This window comes from Strix uralensis, chromosome 23 (genome assembly GCF_047716275.1).
Source record: "Strix uralensis isolate ZFMK-TIS-50842 chromosome 23, bStrUra1, whole genome shotgun sequence".
Lineage (NCBI taxonomy): Eukaryota > Metazoa > Chordata > Aves > Strigiformes > Strigidae > Strix > Strix uralensis.
In genome coordinates this window covers 2,530,088-2,552,916 of record NC_133994.1, presented here as the reverse complement: position 1 = coordinate 2,552,916, position 22,829 = coordinate 2,530,088, and the positions used below count along the sequence as shown (strand labels likewise).

Here is a 22,829-nt window from a genome sequence, read left to right as displayed (position 1 = left end):
GGGGGAGGTGAGAAGTAAGAAGGGCTGTAGGGAATAGTACCAGCAACTGATCAGACACATGTACACACTTGCAGTTTTATGTTTTATAATTATAAATTAACAAGTCACCAAACTAATCCCACAGATGCTCAAATTAACCTCATCCTAATTTTTTTTTTTCCTGTTGCTTAATTACATTAATATGTGTTACCTAGCATCTTGCACATTGATTAAGTCTTAGAGATTTTGGGCTGTAAGTTTTGTACCTAAAACAAGTGGGATATGTTAGGAATTAAAGAGGTAGGAATCAATCAGAAACTTGGATTTTTCTTTATTATTATAGCATAGTATTAAGCAGTGCGTTTACAGTATTACTAGCTACAATTCACATAAGAAAACAAGGGCAAATATTTTTTGTCAATAACTGATCATTTTGATTGAAACCTGTGGGAGCAAGGGCATGCTCTGATGAAATATGGTTTTCTTGTTGGTGACAATGAGAAACTAGAGAAAGAAAAGGAAATGTCTCTTCCTTTTCTGGCCTGAAAGAACATTATTCTTTATGTTCTTTTTTTAATCCAGGCAATTTCCTGTACTTCTAAAGCATGATCTCCCACAGGAGGGGTATTTATATAGCATCTTCCACCCAAAAGCCCCATGCAAAGCAGTAGGAAGATTGTATTTATTTTTCTTGCTTTCAAGCAGCTTATCCATTTCCGATGAAACAGTTCATGTAGATGCACCTCCTCTCTCTCCTCTGCTCTTCATCTGATTTCATCTTGCCAATTTTCTTACCGTTGGGACACAAATCAGCAGCATACTGAGCTGACCGCAGTAATCACAACCTTGTGTTGAACTCTCACTGTATGAGATGATGCAATGTCAGTCTAAGTAGTGCAATAAAAACCGTTGCATAGGTAGCACCAGCAAAGCCTACAGCCTGCAGCTGCAGTTTACAGAGGTAAACAGAGTGATTAGGTATCTGGCTCGTGATATTTCCCATGGTCCACTTTATGCAACTGTTTATTCTAGGCCCACATTCAGTAGAAATATACTAAATATCACACAAATTCAGGTGAAATTCCTGAATGAATTAGGTAAATTGGACTAAAGATGAGGAGATTAAATATTTTGATGATCAAGGGATTGATCAGCATCTGACATACGAGGAGAGGACAAGCCAGCTGGGATTCTTTGACCTCAAGAACAGGTGGTTCAAGAGGGATCTTAACAATGTGTGAACAACCAGAAATACAGGAAATTCCACTCAAACATTCAAAAAACTGTTTTTACTCTAAGGGTGGTCAGACACTAGAACAGGTTGCCCAGAGAGGCAGTGGCATCTCCATCCTTGGAGAATTCAAAGCCAGAGTGGACAGGGCCCTGAGCAGGCTGCTCTAGCTGACCCCCTAGTGAGCAGGGGGGTTGGACTAAAGGTCCCTTCCAACCTCTGTGATTCTGTAATTGTTACTAATGGAAAATAGAGGCAAAGACATTGAAAGTGGTATGTGTATAGATGCCGAGGTTATCTGTGGTAGAGTCTGTCACACTCCAGGATGTTTCTTGACTGGAAGATAGCCCTTCCCATTATCACAGAATTTTTCTTGAATATTAACAGTGAAAAATAACAGAACATATGCTTTTTAACTTACCATATGGCTCAAGTAGTTGAATTTCAGTATTTTACAGCATGTGTAAGATGAAAAGGTCTACTCTATATGTGCAATTTTAAAGTAAGGGATAAAAGTGTATAACGTTTTTTCCTCCAATCTCAGAAAATTTAATTGACTTTGTACGTGTTGCCTTGCAGCACCGTGTCTGAAAAACCGACATTCACAGAGGCCACTTAGGCTCACTTATGCCATCTTGTGGAAGAAGGTAGTTTAGCCAGAATAACTAAAGTGGAGGGACAAGTTCTCCAAATATACACGGTGTATTTATTTTTATGACCTGGTTAGTTAGCTAATCACAATTATATGGGCTTTAAAAAGAGCTGAAGTGGCCTTATGAGCAGTGCAGAACAGCTTCCTTCCACCTTCTTCACAGAACCCTGGTGTCTCTCTGCCAACTACCTTTTGACAAGAGGCAGCCACTTGGCAAGTGCTTTCAGGGTTAAAAGGATAGCGTTTCTTGCCCCATGGAGCTGAACAAAGCTTCTTGCCTAGTCTGATCTGATAAGTGTGGAGAGGGTGGAAATCAGACTCCAGAGAGTTCTGAACTAGACCAAAAGATCATAGATTACAGAACAAAGGCTGAGATTCAGCAAGAAACAAATCAAAGTGATAAAAATTAAGTGCTTCTACAAACTGACAAAGAACTGGCATTCTTTTTCATGTTTACATCTGAGGTGGTATCTCCGGACATTTGATCCCCGGCAGGTCAACAATCTTGCAAGATAAGCTGCTGTCACAAGACTCCTCCCATCACCTCCTCAGGCATCTCGCACTGATCCTGGGCCTGTCTTTTACATTTATCTCCCCTCTGCTTCTTCTAGTCAGGAATGTTGTAACAATGACTGGATTAGACACCTGAAGTCCAGAGGCTATTTCTAAATCTCACACTGTTTGTTTTGCCAGAGTTTCTTCTCTAAATTCCCTCCCCTTAAGAGGGGGAGGGAGCAGGGAGGTTTTTTCCCCTGAGCTTTATGTCCCACACAAAGTTCATCATGCTCTGACTGTGTATTTGTATTTCATTACGACAGTGCAGCCCACACTCAATGTATTCATCCTCAAAATTCTTTGCAAGATAAGATAGTGCTGCAGTCCCTGTTTTACAGACCAGGAACAGCGGCCAGCAGAGACTAAGTGACTTTCCCAGCATCGTATGGGAAGTCTGTGGCAGAACAAGGAGCTGGGCTGGGTTTCCCAGGTCAATACTTCGACCCCGGGACTATACTTCCTTACTTGTGGGAAGGAAGTACCTTATGCCATAAGCTGTTAGCACAGAAAGAGAAAAAACAATGCACACATAGGGGCTCAACATCAGGCTCTTACTTTTTGTTTCCTTTTTGAGCTGCTTGGGAAAGCAGAGTAAAGAAGTGAGTAAAAATTAAGCACTTTAATGCAGATTCAGACATTTCTAGATTTGAAATAGAAATGGATTTTCTCCTTTCTCCAAGTGCCCAAAGTGAGCTTGTTATTCTAAACAGATGTGAAACCTCTTTGAAAGTGTACATTCTTTTCTACAGCCCCCTTTTTCTTCCCCCAGTAAGATAAAAAGAACTCTGGCATTTTGTGTTCTTAATTTTGACTGACCAAAACAAAATGTTTTCCCAGTGATGTGGGTTTGCATCTAAGCTTTTTTTGTGCATTGGATTTAACCTTAGGATGTAATATTTCATAAAACATTTATTGTCTTTTCCATTTTTATAGAGCACAATTCCCTTATGATACTTTGTTTTGATAGTCTGCTCAGAATGCGATTCAAAGGCTTCTCTCTTAGTTTGAATTTTAGGTGTGGCTAAAGGAAGGAACCTCTGCTATTTGCAGCAAAATTAGTAAGTGTCTCCCTGAACAAGAACAGTTCCAACAGGTAAAGATAATCAGAATCAGAGCCAGGAGACTGCCAAGAGCAAGAATCTGGAAAGTGATTCTGTGAGAGCTATTTTATAAGCGAGCAGGTTTTACACACGTGTCTAAGTGTCCCACTCGTCAGTACTGGCAACAGCAGTGGTTCTTTTCCCTCAAAAACTACATCTGATAAAGTTGAAATGCAGTTAGAAAACAAACCAACCAAATCTTCTTCCAAGCTATTTGGGGACAGCAAAAGAAATGGTTTTTCTCTGACTCTGACTGTATCCAGACCCTATTGATGCCTCACTGTGGATGCTGCAGGTTTACCACTTAATACTCTCCAAAGATTATAATGCATTGATGATAAAAGCCATTACAGATGTACCACTTTACTTGTATTGTTAACGAGCTTGGCTATAAAGTGATTTGCAACCTGAATTTCATGACAGAGCCAAGGTATAATTTGTTCTGGGCTATAAAGCCTATGAATTATTGAGGCAATTTACTTCCAAGTCTGCATTTTCTTTTTGAGCACAAGTGCTCATGATGAGTGCATGTGCGTGTGAGAGGAGAGAGGCAGGACTGCAAGCTGCTGACAGCGATGTAAGCACCAACTTCTCCAGCAGTACATCTCCCCATCATAGGCTCTTTCACACAGCCAGCAAATAACAACAGAAAATAACTGGCAAAATGATCATTTTGGACAAACGAGAGAAGAAAAATTGCATGCTGAACAGTGCCAAATGAGCACCAAATTCAAATCACAAATAAAAATGCACTTTGGGTAATTACAGAGAGGGGCTTTTCCCTTAGAGATGTCACAAAGCTTGTGTGGATATAATCAGACTTGAGTGGATCTAGTGATGGTGAAAAACACTAGACTGACAAATCAGAATTCTTCGATCCTCCATCCAGCTGAGCATATAACCTGCTGTGGGACCAGTCTCTCACTTGATGTTCTTTTTAAACCTGGTCTCTTATGGAAATGAGGCTTTGTAATCACAGTCAAATCTGTGTCCTGTCTCCTCTCCTTCCGCTCTCCTCACCCAGCTAATCATTTCTGAATCCACTGACCAATTTCAAGCAAGGTGATAGAAAACTGGAGGTTTCAAGGACATGAAGCTTCTAAATGTTTCATGAAACAGGAGCTGCATAGAGGGATCTTTAATACCCCCACTGCAAGAAAGACTCCAGCATGAGCTCACCCTTATTAGGCACTGGAAAATGCACATGAGAAAGATCTCATGCATGTCCTAGCTATAAGAAAGCCTACTGAAGGTTACATATTCTTAAATGTTAGGGAACTTTGTCATAAGATTTAGAAATTTAGAAAACTAGGCTCTGTTACTTCCACTGCTCAAGGAATTCAGAGGGTTATTTGGGGGGGTTTGCTTGTGGCTTTCAAGTTACCCCCCCACCCCTCCCCAACTGTCGGTGTTACTTGAATATGGAGAAGATTCCTCCATGGCCAGATTCCCACTAGGGTAGGCACTGTGGGAGAACTTCCTGCACCAGAGAACGTAAGTCTCAAACACTGGACCGACAGGCTGGGAAAAGCAACAGAGACGTAAGAGAGGAAGCAACTCGATGGAGGTCACCTAACAGACTTCTGACAGGGCACATCTCAGTAGCACATGCACAGGCAGCTGCCCGCACATTTCCGTAGCCGGGGAGCAGAAGCCTTCAGCATTATAAAGGGGAATTGCTTCAATAACAATGTTGACAGGAGTTCACAGTTTGCAGGGCCTTCCTACAACAGGCGAGAGCAACCTGATAAAACCAGTAGTAAAACATGAGTGCTTGCACCAGTATGCTGTCAGCATAGCTCTAGGTAAGAGAGATGCTGCATTTAAAAACCACCAAGTTAACTGTGGTCATCAGCAATCTGTAGATTATGGCTTCCAATACTGGCAGGACCACTGGAGCAGATTTAGCGTAAGCAATCCTGAGGAGACTTGGTGGATTTCTTCAGCGCAAACCAGCCTAATCTTTGGTATGTTGTTGCAATAGGCCAGCAGAGTACCAGGGGACAGGCAGTATTGTCAATGGATTATTACTTATTGCTGAAAAGGTTAAAGGAAAGGAAACATCCATCACATGTTCTCCCTTAATCTTCTTTTCTGAGATTCCTAGCAAGTGTATCTATAATACTTCTCTTTTATACTACTTATCTTTTAAAATATATGGTTTAGGAAGATGCGTCCTTTGGACACATTCGACACAGAGCCTGGCTGTGCGCTTGTGCCTCAAGCGGATACTGAGAAGCAAATCTTCCAAAAATAGGGCTTGTCGTCTCAAGCTCTTGAAGCCATAAAAGGTGTCTAAGAAACCCTGTCCCTAGATGGCTAACTGCCTAACCCTCTTCTGCAATATGAAAGGGAGAGTTCATTTTCCATTTGGCACTTTGCAGTAGATTAGGGATCTTCTATCTGAGCATCCTTCCAAGATACAGAGCACATGGCGAGTATAGTGCCTTTCGGTGCTGTACCGCACTCTAACACCTGCAGCTTCTTTATGTGCTGTGATATCACATCTCCTACACACATGGCATGAGACTTGTATGAAAAATGTGTTGTGATACGCACCTGTCAAAGACAAATGCTTTCACAGTAACCCCGAGCAGATCTAACAGTGAGTGAAGTCCTGTTTGGTTAATTGCCTAATTTAAAACTATTTAGACATTCATTTAAAATTATTTAGACATGCTCGAATGACTGCCTTGTTAGAAAGTAATTGAATTTTTTTAATCTGTCCATTTAAATCCACTTCTCTCTTCTGGAAAGCTTTTTTTAAAAGCTGTTTAATTATTAAAACATTTTTAAAGGGGAAAAATGTATAGATGAATTCTTTATGAGAGGAAATATGCTGATCCTGGATCTTCCTGGGAGGCTATTCTATACCACCACCAGGGATTGCAGATTTCTCATGAAAGGCTTCTGGTTTAGACACTCACAGTTCAGATGACTATAGCACTAATAAATAGTATCAGTTACAGTGTCTTGTTTTAAAACTTCAGAATACTTTAAAAAACAGCTGTAAGGAATACATCCGTAGAGATCATTTCATTTCTCACTGATATACACCCACCTCTGGATTCTATTTGACAGCTCTTAAGCAACACCGTGCAACGTTTCCAACTAGAAATTGAGACGTCATGCCTGTTTGCAAATACAGGAGGAAATGTATATGGGGCTAAGAGGAATAAACCTGAATGTAAAGTGGGCTTTTTCTGTAGAATCTCACCTTGTTTCCTCTGACTTTAATAGCACAAAATCCAAGTCTGAAGCTTAGCTAACCATTTACACTCCAAATGCTTTCACTGACAAAACCAGGGACCCAGTCATCGTACCTGGTGAGAACAAGTAAAGTTTAAGAGTAGTCCTATCCCTCCTTCCCCTTTTACTAGCTCAGCAGAATAAACACAAAGGACCACTAAGTTTATCTGGGTTGGGAGCTTTTAAAAGTCTCTCACTTGCTATTTGAGCCTCATTAAGAGCATCAACCACAAAACAAAGTTTTCTAGAACTATAAAGTCAGATCCCACACTGAGAGGTAAAGAGAGCTTTGCAGAACACGAAGCAAAAGTCAGAAGGTTTGACAGAAAATGCCTATTGTCCACATGAAAACGCATATGGAAAAGCAGCCAAAATGAAGACAGAGCATTAATCTCCATCCCACATTTTTGGATTTAGTTAGTGAGTTTTAAAACATCAGTTAAAAGAAAGAAGTTCATTTAAACTTACCATACAGTAGGATAGGAGCTCTTAGCGTCCTCTTCCTAATGCCTGTTGAGGGGAAGCTGGCTACTAAGCCTATTTTGATAGACATTAACAACAAGAAAATTTGTCTTTCTCTGACTTACCCAATTAAACAGAAAAGACCCAGGTGATCAATGGACACTCTTTTCCATTCTACTTCCTGCTATTTAGCATTATGTAAGGCACTTGGGAGCAACATTTCAAGCTGTTGCTTGTGTAGACCAGGATTCAGGAGATGGCCCTTTTTAATTCTGTTGCCTGACATTAGTTCATTAAGGGGTCATTTTCTCTCACTGTGTTCCCACAGTGGTTCTAATTGATGAACTGGACTTTCTACACAAATATAAACTGTTCTCAAGAGGGGAAGAGAGGTCTTTGTTTGCTGCAGGAATTTAAACAGAATTTGTAAATCCCCTAGTCACGATCTTTCTGTTTGGAGGGATATAACTTCTGCAATGCTACTGAGCTGAAGAAAGCTGTTAAGTGGAGATGTAAATAAGGAACAGTTGTGGGGGTAATCTGCCTCCACAAAGACAGGGGCCAGGGACAGCTTTGATTATCAGCTTTCTGTGAGGAGTCAGATGATTTTGATAAAGGGCTGAGACATCACTATTGAAAACATTGTGAGGAGCAAACTGAACTGCTTTTGATGTGCAAAGAAAATTCTGTGTTCCTGCAGGCTGGTTAGGTCAGTAGTTTATATTAACAAATAGTTTATGTTTGAATTAATGAATCATGTTATAAGGCAAGAGCCTGCCCTAGCTGCCACCCTTTGCAGGCTTCCTTTTTTGTGCTTGAGTTTGTCCAGGAGCTCCTTGTTCATCTGTGCAGCCTCCTGGTGTTCTTACCTGACTCCCTCTTTGTGGGGATACATCACTCCTGAGCCTGGAGAAGGTGGTGCTTGAATAGCAACCAGCTTTCTTGGGCCCTTCTTCCCTCCAGGGCTTTATCCCATGCTACTTTGCCAAGCAGATCCCTGAAGAGGCCAAAGTCTGCTCTCCTGAAGTCCAAGATAGTGAGCTTGCTGCACGTCCCCCTCCTTGTTGCCCTAAAGGTCTTGAACTCCACCATTTCATGGTCACTGCAGCCAAGCTGCCCTCGACCTTCACACTCCCCACCAGCCCCTCCTTGTTGGTGAGAACAAGGTCCAGCATAGCACCTCTCCTTGTTGGCTCTTCTATCGCTTGGAGGAGGAAGTTATCATCAATGCATCCCAGGAACCTTCTGGATTGCTTATGCCCTGCTGTGTTGTCCCTCCAACAGATACCGGGGTGGTTGAGGACCTCCATGAGCACCAGGGCTTGTGAACGTGAGGCTGCTCCTCTCTGTCTAGAGAGGACCCTCATCCGCTCAGTCTTCCTGGTCGGGGGGCCTGTAGCAGACCCCCGCTATAATGTCACTGTTCCTTTAGGTGTTAGAGAGAAAATACCAGATTATGCCCTTCTTCCTAGGAAGTCAGGGAAAAAACTAAAAGTGCTTTATTCTGTATTATTCTTTAATCTATATTTATTCTATATTTATTTATATATTATAATATTGTATATTTATTATATATTTATTTATGCTGCGTCAGATGACACTTGCTTCCTGCATACACACATGGAAGCTCAGTTCCTGCAGTGTTACTCCCTCTTTGCCTACTCTGTACTTTCATAAAGAAGCAGCAGGTCCAGTTGTTTTCTTTCAGTCTGGATAATGACTTGTGGACGAATGCAATTCAAGACATGAGTGATAGATTATTGCAGAGCAACTCTAACCCAGCTAGACTGGCAACAGAGGTGCCCCAGAGTGAGCCAGGCTTTTCTGTTAATCCAGGTGGTAACGGAGTCCGATCTGATTTGTAAACGCTCCACGGGCATTTAGGGTTCTGACTGGGATCTTACAGTTAGAAACGTCATCCCCATAACCAAATGGAAACATCTCCTTGCAGTTGGTAGACAGTGTGTCAGGTACTGCTGACAACTCACAAGACAGAAGCGTTGTGCTAGCAAAAGCATGAAGGGGAGGGAAGTCAAACGGTTGTAATTATTCCCCCATCCTCCTCAAGCAAGCTCAGTCCTTGCGTTGCAGAGTAATTTCTGAAGAACTGAGCAAAACTGAGCCTTAAAGCGCCCTCCCCTCTTTGCGACACCAGGAGCTCGTCTCGTCTCTTCCAGAGCTGTTCCCGGTGGTGATATAATGCAAGGCACTGAAAAGTGAAGGACTGCCCTCTTGTGTCAGTCACTATTTTTTCATCTGCCTGATTTTGTATTCCTGTTTTTATTAGTGAGTGAGCACTCAGCCATTTCCCTCCAACAGATATTTCTTCTTTGGAAAGGCATAGGATTTGTTTCTGAGTACTATCCTGATGGAAAAGTTCAAGAAATAAAAATACATCCGCTGTATTTGTGACTTGGAGACACCCAGGACTGGGCATGTATTGCTCTTCCAGCTAGAGACATCCAAATAGTTACACTGGCTTATGCCTAGTCTCCATCTTGACACAGAAAAAGAAGTCAGCGGAGAGAATAAAACAGAAGTATAATTAAGAATGACAGAGAAGAGACAGAGGAAAAGCAGATTTGTTAAACCTTGCAACCCTTACAGTAAGCTATAAGCAAGTTAAATATAGAACTAACACTTCTCTAGGGAGCCGGACTCATGAACAGCTCACACACCATGAATGTGTTGCAGAGATTCTAGTCAGTCCTGCTGGCTGGCAGGGAGATCCTAATTTTTAAATTTTAGTGCTCATTTCCAGGGTAGTTCTTGCAGTAAGGATTGTCAGAGAATAGTCTTCTAAAAGTTGTGCAAGATTTTGTGCCCACCACTTCCACTGCTTATTAATGACCGACACTTAAATATTTGCAAAGGTAGCGCCTTTTCACAGCTACTGAAGCAACTTCAGCAAAAATGAAGACCATCAGTCACATTCTTGTTAGTAGAAGGTCAGTCAACATTAGCTCTGACCTAGTGCTCCACACTTTACATTACATTCATTAATAGCACTAGTGCTTGTGCTTCCTTTCCTGCTCTTATCCCGTAGATAATCCCATAGCAGTGAACCATCCTGTAGATTGCTCATGTTCCTAAAGGCAGCCAAATTAGCACCTTGCTAAAGTGGATTCAAAGAAAATCACTACTCAGGAGTGGATAGAATTCATACTATTTGGAATATGGGAGGGGCAAGAAAGGGAAAGAGCTGTCATTTAAAAAAAGGCCTCTCATAGCCCATATTTTTGTCTGGGCTGAGACCACTGTAATCAACTCCAAGCTCCCAGTTTTAAAATGATGCATAGCAGTTATCCTTGCTATCAGTACTTCACAAAGAATCATCCCTGAAAAGTAATTGCTTTGGACTATTGCCCAGCCTGTACTATGGTATTTTGTATTTGTAACTTATTCTAGGTGGCACAGCTAGAGCATGCTTTGTACCATCCTGCACATTACTGAGCTCATCTATGTACTAAACTGCTGAAATCTGACAGGACTCTCTGATTTTTTTCTTGTCTGTACTGACTGAGACCCTGACACCTGAGCAGATAAAGGTTACAGGCATCTTTGAAAGATTGATGGGTATTTGAAAGACATTAGTAATGCTTAACCGTGTGTGCAAGTGTCTCTTTGAGACTAATTTGTACTTTAACTGGCAAAAATAAGTAGTAAAAGGATCCCACCTACAAGCCAGCTCATCTTGAAAATAGAAGTTTAAAGATTTAAAAAAAACTGAATAACAATCCCTTCAGGTCTCATAACCAACAAAAAATATATTTTCTCATCTGTCTCATTCCTTGTCTCACTGTGAAACATAACATAATGCATTTCCCTCCACACACTTTCCTGTCCGTGTTTGCCATCTTCCTGCAGTTTAAGGAGCGTGTGCCATTATGTAGCAATTTGCACTCCAGCAACTTTCTGGACAGTTAAGGTTCTCAAAGGAAGAGAAACTACAGAGGCTGTTCAGTGTGACTTGCTAGGATTCCCCTTTCAACTCCAGTTTGGGAAGCTTCTGTTCCAGAACAACAACTTGCTGTTTGTACTGTTCTGACTCTTCATGTGTGTTCCCAAGAAGGCAAAATTCCCCTGACGTTTTTTATTGCCATATGCTGGACACAAGGAATATTTTTTTTTAATCAGAAGATGAACAAGCATTCATGTTCCACTTTTACAGGCATTTATAAACTGCTGCCCTTTTACTTCATTTCATGGCCTTGAAGAAGTTTTACCAGGAGATTATAGCAGTCACAGAAAACATTTCTTCTAACTGACAGATCATTACAAGGGCATGAGAGGAAACGTCCTCCCATCATAACCTGCTTATAAAACCAAACTCTTCATGTCTTCTTTAACTCTTACAGTCCTTCCCTTCCTTTACTCCCCTCCTGAAATGAGTCAGAGCTGCGGCTGTTCTTTTGTTGCATCTTCTGAATTTTCTGAATTTGCCTGTGTTGCTGGATCTCTGTTGATTGTATCAGGTGAATATGGGATGGGATTCAGCCCGCCTGATGTCACTTCTCCAGGGATGTCATTGAGTTTCTGGCTTATCTGTCCTACTTCAATGCATTGTTTACCCATTTGGACAGCTTCATCATAAGAAGGTGGCAACTCCATTGCATAGAGACTGTAAGCTGGAGGGGACACAGTGTTCTTATCCACATCCATAAATATCAAAGGAATAGGGGCACGTAGAGGGTACTGCAGTGAGCTGTATGCTGTGAAGAAAAGGAATTACAAAAAAAAAATTAAACACCTGCATGGGCTGCTGATATATAAAGGGCTAATCCTGCTTTTCTCCAAGAAATTATGGACTCATTTTTGTGGTGTCAGAACATATGCACTATATACTAAAAGCTATCAGTATAGAACTACCCATGACAGAATCTATAATCATTCTCCAAAAGAAAGGACTCAGAATTAAAAATGTCTCTGCATATCACCATCCAGTAATTATTGTGAAATCGCTGACATAGTACACGTATGTCGTAACAGAGGTAGTTTCAGCTGGGTTCGTACACGTACGTGAACAGCTGTGAACAATTCCTCACATTAGAGAGAACTTTGGCTGGGATAGTTGGACAGTGAGATGGGCAGAAAAGTTAAAAAAATAAGGGAATGGCAGTAAGAACAGATGTGGGAGATGACACTTAAGAAGTTAACCCACTACAGACTTTATTTTAACCTCTGTACTGTTAAATCCTACTTGTTTTCTGCACTCACTCACTGTGTTGCCCTGATGACCTTCCTTTATCTCTCGTGCCCACCCTACGGGGCTGAAAGTTGTTCTGGGAGTACCTCAGAAAGTCCCAGTTACTGCAAGGGCTAGATGGAGAATTGTAGGCACACGTTCAGTAGCAAAGCACTGCTGAAGCGCTGACTCCCAGAGGATACTTACAGGTCACTGTGCTATGGGCAGTGCTGTCGCTGTCAACAGCACTGCCTGCCAGATCATAAGGATGGCAAGGGAAGGGCTCGGCTGGAAGCCTCTTCTTCCGGCAGCAGAACTGGATGCAGCTCGCTGTGATCCCAGAGAGCAGGAGCAGGAACACTGCCAGCAAGATTAACCTTAGAGAAGGAGGGACAATATCATCACTTCATTGCTTATGTTTTACTTCTTCCAGAGCCGAATATAATTTCACTCTAATTGGGTGAAAGACAGGCCAAACCTCCTAGGTTTAGTTCTCAATGGGTGCTGGATCCTGAATTAGGAAGTTGGATCACAAACACTTAATCACAGGTTGAAATACTACTGACCGTGGGTACAATCCCTTCTGGCTCAGAGGTGCCGTAATGTCAAATATCTTGGGTTGTATTTTCAAATTTTATGCAGGGAGCAGGGCTCTGCTTTCAACAGTAAGAGTGGGTACGTACTTGGAGGGAAGTACAAGTACAAACTTTCATAAGTCTAGGACCTTTATTTACAAATGAGCACAAAAATTATATTTTGCAGTATGTTTTGAAAACACAACTCTATCTCTAGCTATTGTTTAACAAAGTTTATTATTTAACAATTTGTAGGGTACCTAGGTGGACGTGCTAGTGTTTCAGGTGCTTCTCTCGATTGAAACTCTACCTTCCCGCCCCCCAACTTCTCAAATGAATCCACTCTTCTCACGAGCCAGGTGAGCAGTAAGACATGGCATGAGAAGATGAGGCAATAAGAAATGCTTGGAAGTCCTGTAAAGAAGTAGTAGGTCCAAGGACAATGTTGAAGTACATTCATAGTGGCCTGACAGGAATTACTGTGTGACAGATCATGCTCCTGAATTTCTCATTAGGATTATATTCCACCCTAAATATGTATAGAAATGGCCTCAGTAGCATTCTATTCTTTTCTCCAAATCAAAGACAGTACTTGCCCATAAAAACCATGATTCCAAAATAAACATTTCTTCAATAACTGTTTTATTTAGTTTTAACAAGAGTATATTTCTGTTAGTATGACAGTCAGATACACATAAAGACTGCACTCAGTATGAAGGTTGGATTTGAGGGCCTCAAACTTCCACAAATTTCCTGCATTTTCTTGCAAATTATTGTTTTAGAAAAACACTTTCAGGCAGCTTAAAATGGTGTGTGAGAAGAACATGCTGCCCTGTTGGAACTTTGCACTGAGACACTCCTCCAGTGTGGCGAGCCAGTCGGCATTCCCTGACACTCCACCAGCTGCGTGCCGGTGCGTCCTGTGAAACCAGCACGCCCTCGCCTGCTGCTGCCCCCCACAGAGGCAGAAATCACCCAGGAAAAGGCATCTCGGGAGTGGAAAGCTCAGCTTGAGCTCATTTGCTTTCATGATTTCAATGCTGCCTAATTACAGAAACCTTCTTAAAATATTTTATGTAACTATGTATTTTAAACAGTTCAATGGATCAGCACGTTCTAAGAAAGCAAAGGATAGCAACCAAAATTAGTCCAGACTGAATGACAGCTAAAAATAACCAACTCACTCTGTGTGCTACCACCGAAGTTAATATACTGACAGAATGCAAACTATAAAAACAATGTTCGGATCCCTGCAGTGCATGTGTTAGGCAAGAGACGAATCCACTTGTGACAAGAGCTTTCCCTTCTATACTTGTCACTGTTTTCCCCCTTTCAGTCATTCCAGTACACAGGTTCGTAATCAGCTGGAGTTCAGAATGAAAACACGACGCTGTAAGCTCACCACCTCCTGCCCCACAAAAGGGGGAGAGCTGAGGCCTGGGCAGCAAGCAGCGCCGTGCCGAGCCCCGACAGGCCCTCGCTGCGCAGCCCCCGGCGTGCCATTTAGGAGGAACAAACAAGCCCTGCAGTTAAACTGTAGGGGACTCAGAAAGGAAAGATGACATCTCCCTAGACGAATGCTGTACCCTGCCCGACACCTTATCTCCCCCGTGGGCTCATCTGTAACATATTCCACTTCCATAAAACCGAGGAGAAACCCTTCGCTCCGTCCTGCCTGAGAGAAGAGAGTTTCTGTTGCCTTACTACAACTACTGTTCATAATAACTTTCAAATTAGTCTGGGTTAGTAAGATTAATAATAAACTTACCAGACATACCACAGACTTGTCCAATTAGACATGTTCTGAGGGCATCTGTGAAGGAAGGTAGATGATTCACTGATTTAAATATCTACAGTCAAACAGCGAACGTATGACAGGGAATAAATTTCACGTGATTTTTGAGGTGAAAAAGGGAAAGCAATCAGTAGGAGTACAGAGCAAAACCCCTTTAGATTTAGTTTCAGAGGTCTGTTCTTCATAGTTGTAAAATTAATCCATCTGAGAACGTGCAAATAACCCCACTGTAAAAGTTGGTTTCTGAGTAAATAAATGTTTTTACAAAGTGGTGCTTTACTGTTGCTTAGGAGAGAGAAGTACACATGCTGGATTCTCGAAAAATGAATCAAAGAGTTATTTAAAGTTAACTGAGATGAGGTACCTAATACCATAGGCCTGTCTGAAAATACCAGCCTAAGACAAATGCCTACTTCCCCCAGTTATTTTTAATTTACTTTTTCATAGCTCAAATGTGACCAGAAATGGTTTTTTTCAGATCTCCTTACAGTACAAAAAAAGGAGAACAGGTTCTATCACATTTCAGGAGCGCAGCTGCCACAGCAGTACTGCATACAGCAAACGGCATGGGATAGATTTCATGTAAAATAGAACAAAGCTTTTGGCCGCAGAAGAGAATCTGCAAACTGACTTTTCAGAAGATGACACTTCAGAGTCATTTTGAAAGAGGATCATTCACCTCAGTCTACAGAGCAAGGCCAGCCAAGTCAGATTTGCAAGTTGGTAAGGGTCTTAGAGATAAGAAAAAGCATCAGTAACGGATGGCTGTCAGTCAGTCGTCACTCTGATCTGACAACGTCCCTCGGTCGCCACGGGAGCAGGTTCATTAACAGACATCGGAAAATTTTTGATTACTCACTGATCAGAGTTCTTGCAGTTATTCTCTGAAGAACAGAGCAGTGCCTCGGAACGGAAAACGAGAATCAGAGCAGCGGGCGGCCAGGAGAGAAGCACCTGCAGTATGTGGTGGGGGTGCTGAGCAGAGCCCGGCGGCCGAGGCGCTGCCCCGCGCTGTGCGCAGCGGCCGCGGGGGTTCTTCGAGGACAAGCGGCCGGAGTGCCCGAGCCCCGGCAGGGGACACCCGAGCCCTGCACCCCGCGCCTGGGGCCGCCTCCGCTGGGGCGGGCGAATAACTAACGGCCCGTTATCACGCCCTCGCGGCAGTCGCGGAGCCGAGGGGGGGTACAAAGGGAGAATTCAGCTTTCGGAGATTTCCCCGAAGCGGTTTGGGTCTGCTACTCAGCGCTCTGCTCGAGAGAGAACCGATCGGGTGTGCTCGCAGCTGGACACGCAGCCCCTGCCTGGGCAGGGCCAGAGGGATTTTGAAGGAAAAATTGAAAAGGAATGGGAAACTACGTATGAGAAATAATAGAAAGAAACAAAGGTTTGAAAAAACAGATCATTTCCCTTTTTAAAAACAGTCCTGTTAAAACATGTGAAACGTGACTGGGAAGGTATTGACTGCTCTCTGAAGATCGGTTTGCTCCAAAATAATTTGTGTCCAACATTTCAAATGGAAAAATGCAATTAAAATATCTGCATGTTGTTTTATCTTGCACATCACTGCCCCAACCCCCAAGGGTTGATATTCTGGTAGAAATTTCATAGAGAAATGTTTCATTGCTGTGATTACACCGATCATTACAGCAGTTTGACCCACCTCTAAATGACAGCTTTCCTGCAGTTCTGTTCAGGGTGAAGTCTAGCTAGTTTAGTAGGATTGTATGAGCCCCTAGTGACAAGAAGCTCCTCAAACCCCTTTAGGAGTTAGGACTTGCTACGAGTTACTGAAGTCTTAACCCTCCCCAGGGAAGAGCAAAACGTGTGCTAAAGGCCAACCATATCCACCCTATGAATGAGCAAGGATTACTTCTGCTTCAAAGTAGGTGGTGACTTAAAGGTTGGATACCTTTGAAGCACTAATACAGCAGAGGTCAGTTACATGGCAAAAAAAGATGTTAGTCAATGTAAGAGATGACCAGAATCAGGGTGATCATGATACAACAAAAAGGCAGACACCCAGTGCTGAAAAAGCAGGGGAGCTAATTCATGGATTAGAAGGATTTCAACTGGAGAAGAAAGGGGAAGATCAACTAGGATAAAAGCTCCTCCAGTAATGAGAATGAGACAAAATACAAGGATTTTTTTGAGATTTTAATGCAACAGGAGAATATATTTGGACTTGAGCTGCCAGAGGTTTCTTCTACAAGAAGGATGGATCATCTCCAGTGGCCGGGGGCACTCCTGCCCCTGGGAGCAGCGCTGGCCGCAGCAGCTGGGCAGGACAGAGTTCCACAGCCCCTTCTCCACCTGACGTTTGCTACTTTTGCTCAAAACCAGCGTTTCAAGGCGCAGCAATAGCATGGGGCAGAGTGACTAAAGTATCTTCCTACAGGACTGCTCAGGGTCATGGGACCATTGCTCATTTAGGAAGAGCTGCATTCAGAAGTGTGAAGCAACCTGAAGTCACCAGCTAAGCAGCACATGGATTAATAACATGGCTATGACACTAGTACTTATTCTCTCACTTCCTTTCTGTTTTAGAAATGAGCAATATAGCTTTTAGGGGTTATAAAGATCATACATGTATGTGAATTTCTTATTAAACTAGAACTGCAGCAGAGCCAAGCAGTATATGTATTTGCACAGACCCAGACCTGAAAGCACAGGAGTTTGTGTCCAGTGATCCAAGAGGGACCACAGCTGCAAAACTCCGTCTGAAAGCCTAATGTTCAGAAGTGCACTTAGAGGAGCAGAAAACTTCAGCTTCTGGGATACTTAGATATATCTCTGAGGTTCCATTTCCCATGTTATCCTCACAATAAGGGCTCCATCCCTATTGGAGTCCTATAATATGGAAAGAGAAACATCAGATTACATGTTTAGAATTTCCTGGCAATTTTAATGCCAAATGTGCTATGATTGTTGATAACCTACTTTGGAAGCACAGCATTGGACAGGATTGTTTGCTTCTTCAAGAGATTAACTTGCACGAAGGCTAGAGCTGCTTCGGGGAGTTGTGCACTTGGCATTAAGCCATGCAAATGGACGCAATAGCTCTCAGCTGTGTCCTCAAGGAATTACCTACAAACCCAGTATTTCTAGTTCAGCCTGGTGTGTCTAAATTAGCAGGAAAATTGTTTCCAGTAGTCAGTCATCCCAGTCAGTTTCTTGTTTCCTATATTGGAGAAAGATTAAGAAGCTATTTTCATATATATTACAAATAAGAATTGCTTAGGTAGGAGCATCCATATAGAATTCCTAAATTTTCAGTAGCCTGACAGTGTGCATCTTGGATTGTTGCAAATTTGCATTGGGAAGATTCTAAAGAGGCTCAGCGCCAATTAAAAATACAGCAAAAGTAACTATGTTAATGAAATTATTTTAGTTATTTCTGGTTTAGAAGTCAGATCTGTTAGTGAATCCTTGGCTTGCTTGCTCAACATCCACTCACACAAACAAGAGGTTTTAGGCAAGTGAAGAGTCCTGGTGATGAAACAGGATGGAGCTGTCACAGGGTTTAGGCACTGACTTCTCCACTTCAGTCAGCTTAGGCAAGGAAACAAGCTGGCAGGTGTCTCCTAAGGAAAACCTGTTTACTCTAGATCGGGAAACTTCATTTAAACACTAAATCAAGCCCAAGAACTTCAGCAAATATATCAGAGGATTAGTTGTTTCTTTCTGGAAAGGATCCTGTTTTCTCTCTGTTGGTGGAATGTGGCAATTCTCATTTGAATGACAGTGGAACATCCAAGGGCTACATTTTGCAGAAAAAGTAACTGTGCTTTTACTCAGTTCCAGATGTGTTCCAGATGAAGCAGCACAGGCCACACGCCTGTGTTAAGTTTAACAATGGATCCGCTTTCCCACATCAATGTTTTTTCTTTTCACATCAGTTTGTCTCCTCCGTTGCTCAAGCATTGCCTTGTGCAAGAGCTGGGCACGTCGAACTGTCTGTGCCAGAACAACAAAACCAATCCGATCAGAGGGGAAAACCCAATCCTGCAAGGATCAGCCATTATGCCCCCAAGAAGTCAAATACAATTACTTTCCAGGCCCGAGATAAAATAACAGGCTTTTCTGTTATGAAAGAAAATAGAAAACATTCAGATTTCCATAAGTGCTTTACAGAATCTCAGCTGTGTATTGCAAGCATAATTTTCTTTATTTCCAGTACTCCAGGAATAGCAACCTATTCTTATTGTCATGGTTCAACACTCCCCCGGAGAGAAGGAATACACATTTAGCTTTAAGCGTGGAAACCTTCCCCAGTGAAACCCAGAACCTTATGCTCACTCCAAGTCCGTGAAATTATTCATCTAAGTTTCCAAGATCAAGTCCAAGAACACAGTTAACAGTGGGTTACACCCTTCGCTTACCCGGTGGGCTGTTCAGTACAGACAGGGACTTAAGCCGGTCGATGGCAGCTGCTCTGGTAACCAGCCTGACTTCCTGAGCGCACTAACCCAGCGCCGTGTGCGTCCCCTTCCAGCTTCCACAGCAGACGGGGCGCAGCCAGAGCTCGCCACACTGGGATGAGTCTCTCAGAGTCAGGGTCCAAGCACTTACTGCTGGGTGGACCAGCTACTCCTCGCGCTTACTGAGCCACCTTCTTATTCTTGCAAGCAACCTCCACGATGTCTCAACATTATTGCAGTCTCTACATGTATTCTTTCAGTTTTTTTACTTTCTTTAATCCTTTGGATGCTTTTTCACAGTACCTGGCCTCTATGAAGTGGAAGATTCCTAAGTCAGGGGTGTTGTTTCCTGGTAGATAATTTTACACTTCTTTTCAGCACATTATATGGTTATGAAAGTCTGGAGACTAATTTATTCTCAGCCATTACTTTCCAGCTTCCAAGAGGGAAATCCAAAGGATCCTCACATAATGGATGCCCCCAAATTAACTGCCTGAAATAAACCTCCCACTCCACCAGGCTGTGCTCGTCCTTGCTTTCTGAAAACCTCCCTATCGTGAAGTAACTGTCAACCGTGCAGAACTATTTGCAAGAGTTTCATTTTATGCAGCGGTATTTAATCTCCCTGCAAGGGCTGCAAGGACTGTAAGAGAATCAGCACACGAACTTCATTGTCCTCAACTTCACCCTGACTGCCCCAGCTGTGCCAGCAGGAATACTCCGTGCCTCTTCCGAAGGCCGAGCTGTCTCTGGCCAGCACTGCCCCCCCCGCCCCTCCTGCCTCTGCTGTTTAGTGCTTCAGCGTTTGTAGGGCTTTAGACTGCAGAGTTAAGTAACTTCGCAGCCACTTGATCCATTATTAAACGAGAACAGAGCTGAATGGATCAAACACGCTGTCTTTGGAAAAACAAGGAACGCCTCTTCATCGGTTATACAAGCTTCCCCTATAAAATATTTCTGGTGACAACTGCTTTACTGCTTTTTCCTGCAGTCTGACGAGCTCAACACATTTTACCTTAGGGAGATTTACAAATAGTCCGTTTCTATTCTCATACTGCATAATCTAATTAAGCAATCTTAACAGCTACGCAGGGCCAAAGGGCAATATGCCTGGTGGTGAGGGAGTTTTGCCACAGATTTACTGTGATTCAAGAAAAAGAGTGTGATACAAGATTTAAAAGATTATCTACATTTCTAGATGTCTGCTAACTTCCTGGTCCCTTCATTCTCCATAGTGTAGTGCCTCTCTACTTCTCCCTGAACTAGCTACTGCTTCCTGGCCGAAGTTACACCTGCAGGGCACTCCAACTTAACTCAGTAACAGGCCGAAATCTATTTTTAGTCAGAAATTAAGAGGAAAACAAATGTAGAAATACAAAGTTCCTGGACAGCCACGATCAAGGGCAAGTGTCCAACCATAGCCAGCGACTCAGTGGGCAACACAGTCACTATTTCCTCCTCGATCATGTGTCATCAGGAAGATTTCACAGTGCACTGTAAAAATGACTGCCCGAACGATTTGGAGGAGACTTGCGTAAGAAGCTTTATTCTGGTTTTAAAAGGGAAAAAGTCAAGGGTTTTCCAAATCCATTAAAATGCATCTGAAATTGGAAGGATAGGCGTTGTTTGAAACTCACCCACGTAGATGTAACAGAGATACTCCTCCCGAGGGAACGCCCGCCTTGGGAAGACACGGTGATTAACAGCAGATGTATCTACCTGGGCCCCTCATTCAGTCTGTCTTCCACCACAAGGTTATTGTCACAGAGTCAGCTTGAAAATGAAACTAATGGAAACAGAGTTTACATGGAATTTTTTTGGGAAAACAGAAATACTACATGTCATGTTCCCTCCTACTTCCCTGCTCCCCGCACATATCTGCATCAGTCTCAAAATCTTTCCATGTTTCAACGGAGCTCCGCTGATTTCCCAGTAAGACAAGCCTCCATCTTCCCTTCCGGTTAGCCTGGCTCCCTCACTCCGTGGCAGCACACGCAGACACAACTCTTGCCATGAAGAGGATTCGGTAAGATTCCTTAATGTCACCTTTTAAGGTCAGGAGGGCTGTCACAAGCACAGGGTCCTTGGCCTACAAAAAAATGCACATATAAAACCAACCTGTTCTTTTGTACCTAGAACAGATAAGTCGATCAAGTTCCAAACGATGCATTTTACATCTCAGTTGTAAGATGCACCAGTTGTAGCTATAGATTACCTCTCTTCCCACTGTGTTGGCTCTTTTACATTTCCACACAACGCTCATACTGCAGTAAGGAAAGGAGCAGTGACTAAGCATTCCATCTCCAGAGCACTACTGATACCGTCACCACATTACAGCCCTGACAACTGGGCACGGCAGGGGCAGAGCACGCTGTGGGGAGCTGGGAAAGCCACGGACCCTGTTAGCCACCAGTTAGCCTTCAATCTTGTGTAACCACCAGTGGTTACCAAGAGGCACGATGTCAACCCGATGCATCATGCCAGGAACTCTACTGCCGTCTTTCTGCACATGATGCTTTTAATTTTGGAACAAGCTACTCATTCTGCCATCCCACGCGCGGCTCACAACAAAAAGCAGGGGAGTAAATTCTTTCAGTCTCTGTGAAATCCTAAGAGGATGAATCAGGAAGGGCAATCACAGCCCTGTGGAGATGTCTGGGCCTCAGACCTAGACTGCAATACGAAAAGGCCGAAGCAGCCAGGGAAACAGGGTTCATAGAGTTGAAGAACAAGAAGGCCACACTGACTTCCAGGAATATACTGAAGGAAAGGCAGCCCAAAGAAATGTGAACACTGTAGCAGAACGATCCATGAAAACCTAGTGCTGTGTCAGCAGGACTGCAGGTTTCCTTGCACAGGGACACTAAAAGCTCGCCTCCTCGCTGTGTCCTTTAGTTAAGAGCAGCAGCATTTTGGCCTTTTGGTGCTGTATAACACAGCGACCTGTGAGCAGTTATTCAAAGTTCTGCAAGGTTCAAGTGCCTAATGCTGCTTCTTTTCCTCACGCGGATGCGTGGAAGGCCCTGGCGAGGTAGTAGACCTCCCAAGCACATGGGCTGTTCCGGGTTTTTACTCTCCTCACCGTAACTCGCGTGTCCCAGCCTGCACTGCTGACACCTTCCAGACCAGCTACAAGTCGGTGAACCCGCTCCCGCCCAGAGCAACGCAGCGACTGCAACTTACATCCAAGTCAGGAGGTGGCACCCACGAAACACCGATGCGCTTCACTTGACCGCGCTCCAGCGTCCCCTTGGCGGGCTGGATGGCGAAGCCCTTCTGCTGCAGGAGGGCCAGGCTGCCCACGCTGAACTCCGTGTTCTGCGGGAGACACACACACACCCCGCCCTCACCACAGCCCCTTCTGCTCCGGCAAACACAACGACTCCCCATTTTTGCCCAGGTGCTGGATCTGGGCCAAAGCGCTTCAGCCCTTGGACACTGCAGGTATCCACCCCGTTCATTGTGCCACGCTGCCACAAAATACTACACTAAAATAACAGGATCAGACCTGTCATCCAGTGCTGTGCTCAAACTTCTGTATTTCAGAATTAGGGAAGCAAACGGCTAAATTAATTTATATGATAATACTAATTCCTCATATTAAGCCCTGAAAACAGTATTTTCTTTT

At 43.2% G+C, this 22,829-nt stretch overlaps 2 protein-coding genes and 1 long non-coding RNA gene across 3 annotated transcripts in view; all 3 read right to left on the bottom strand.

The window, feature by feature from the left end:
* Positions 1-295: 295 nt before the first annotated feature.
* On the bottom strand, positions 296-8,292 carry LOC141953769 (uncharacterized). Its single transcript, XR_012631997.1, has 2 exons — positions 8,098-8,292; positions 296-841 (listed from the first exon to the last, which is right to left on the bottom strand). It is a non-coding gene; the product is annotated as an uncharacterized LOC141953769 (long non-coding RNA).
* A 1,501-nt stretch (positions 8,293-9,793) lies between these two features.
* On the bottom strand, positions 9,794-15,876 carry TMEM52 (transmembrane protein 52). The gene is made up of 4 exons (XM_074892754.1): positions 15,643-15,876; positions 14,757-14,801; positions 12,621-12,790; positions 9,794-11,940 (listed from the first exon to the last, which is right to left on the bottom strand). Exons 2-4 carry the CDS (start codon positions 14,786-14,788, stop codon positions 11,621-11,623), a joined length of 522 nt encoding a protein of 173 aa, XP_074748855.1. The 5' UTR covers positions 14,789-14,801; positions 15,643-15,876; the 3' UTR covers positions 9,794-11,620.
* A 4,850-nt stretch (positions 15,877-20,726) lies between these two features.
* Positions 20,727-22,829, bottom strand: part of CFAP74 (cilia and flagella associated protein 74) — a 49,176-nt gene continuing 47,073 nt past the window's right edge. The window contains exons 38-39 of the mRNA XM_074892569.1: positions 22,385-22,519; positions 20,727-21,290 (exon numbers count right to left, since the gene is read on the bottom strand). Coding sequence (XP_074748670.1) covers positions 21,177-21,290; positions 22,385-22,519 — 249 coding nt within the window. The 3' untranslated portion in view covers positions 20,727-21,176. The remainder of the gene's footprint in view (positions 21,291-22,384; positions 22,520-22,829) is intronic.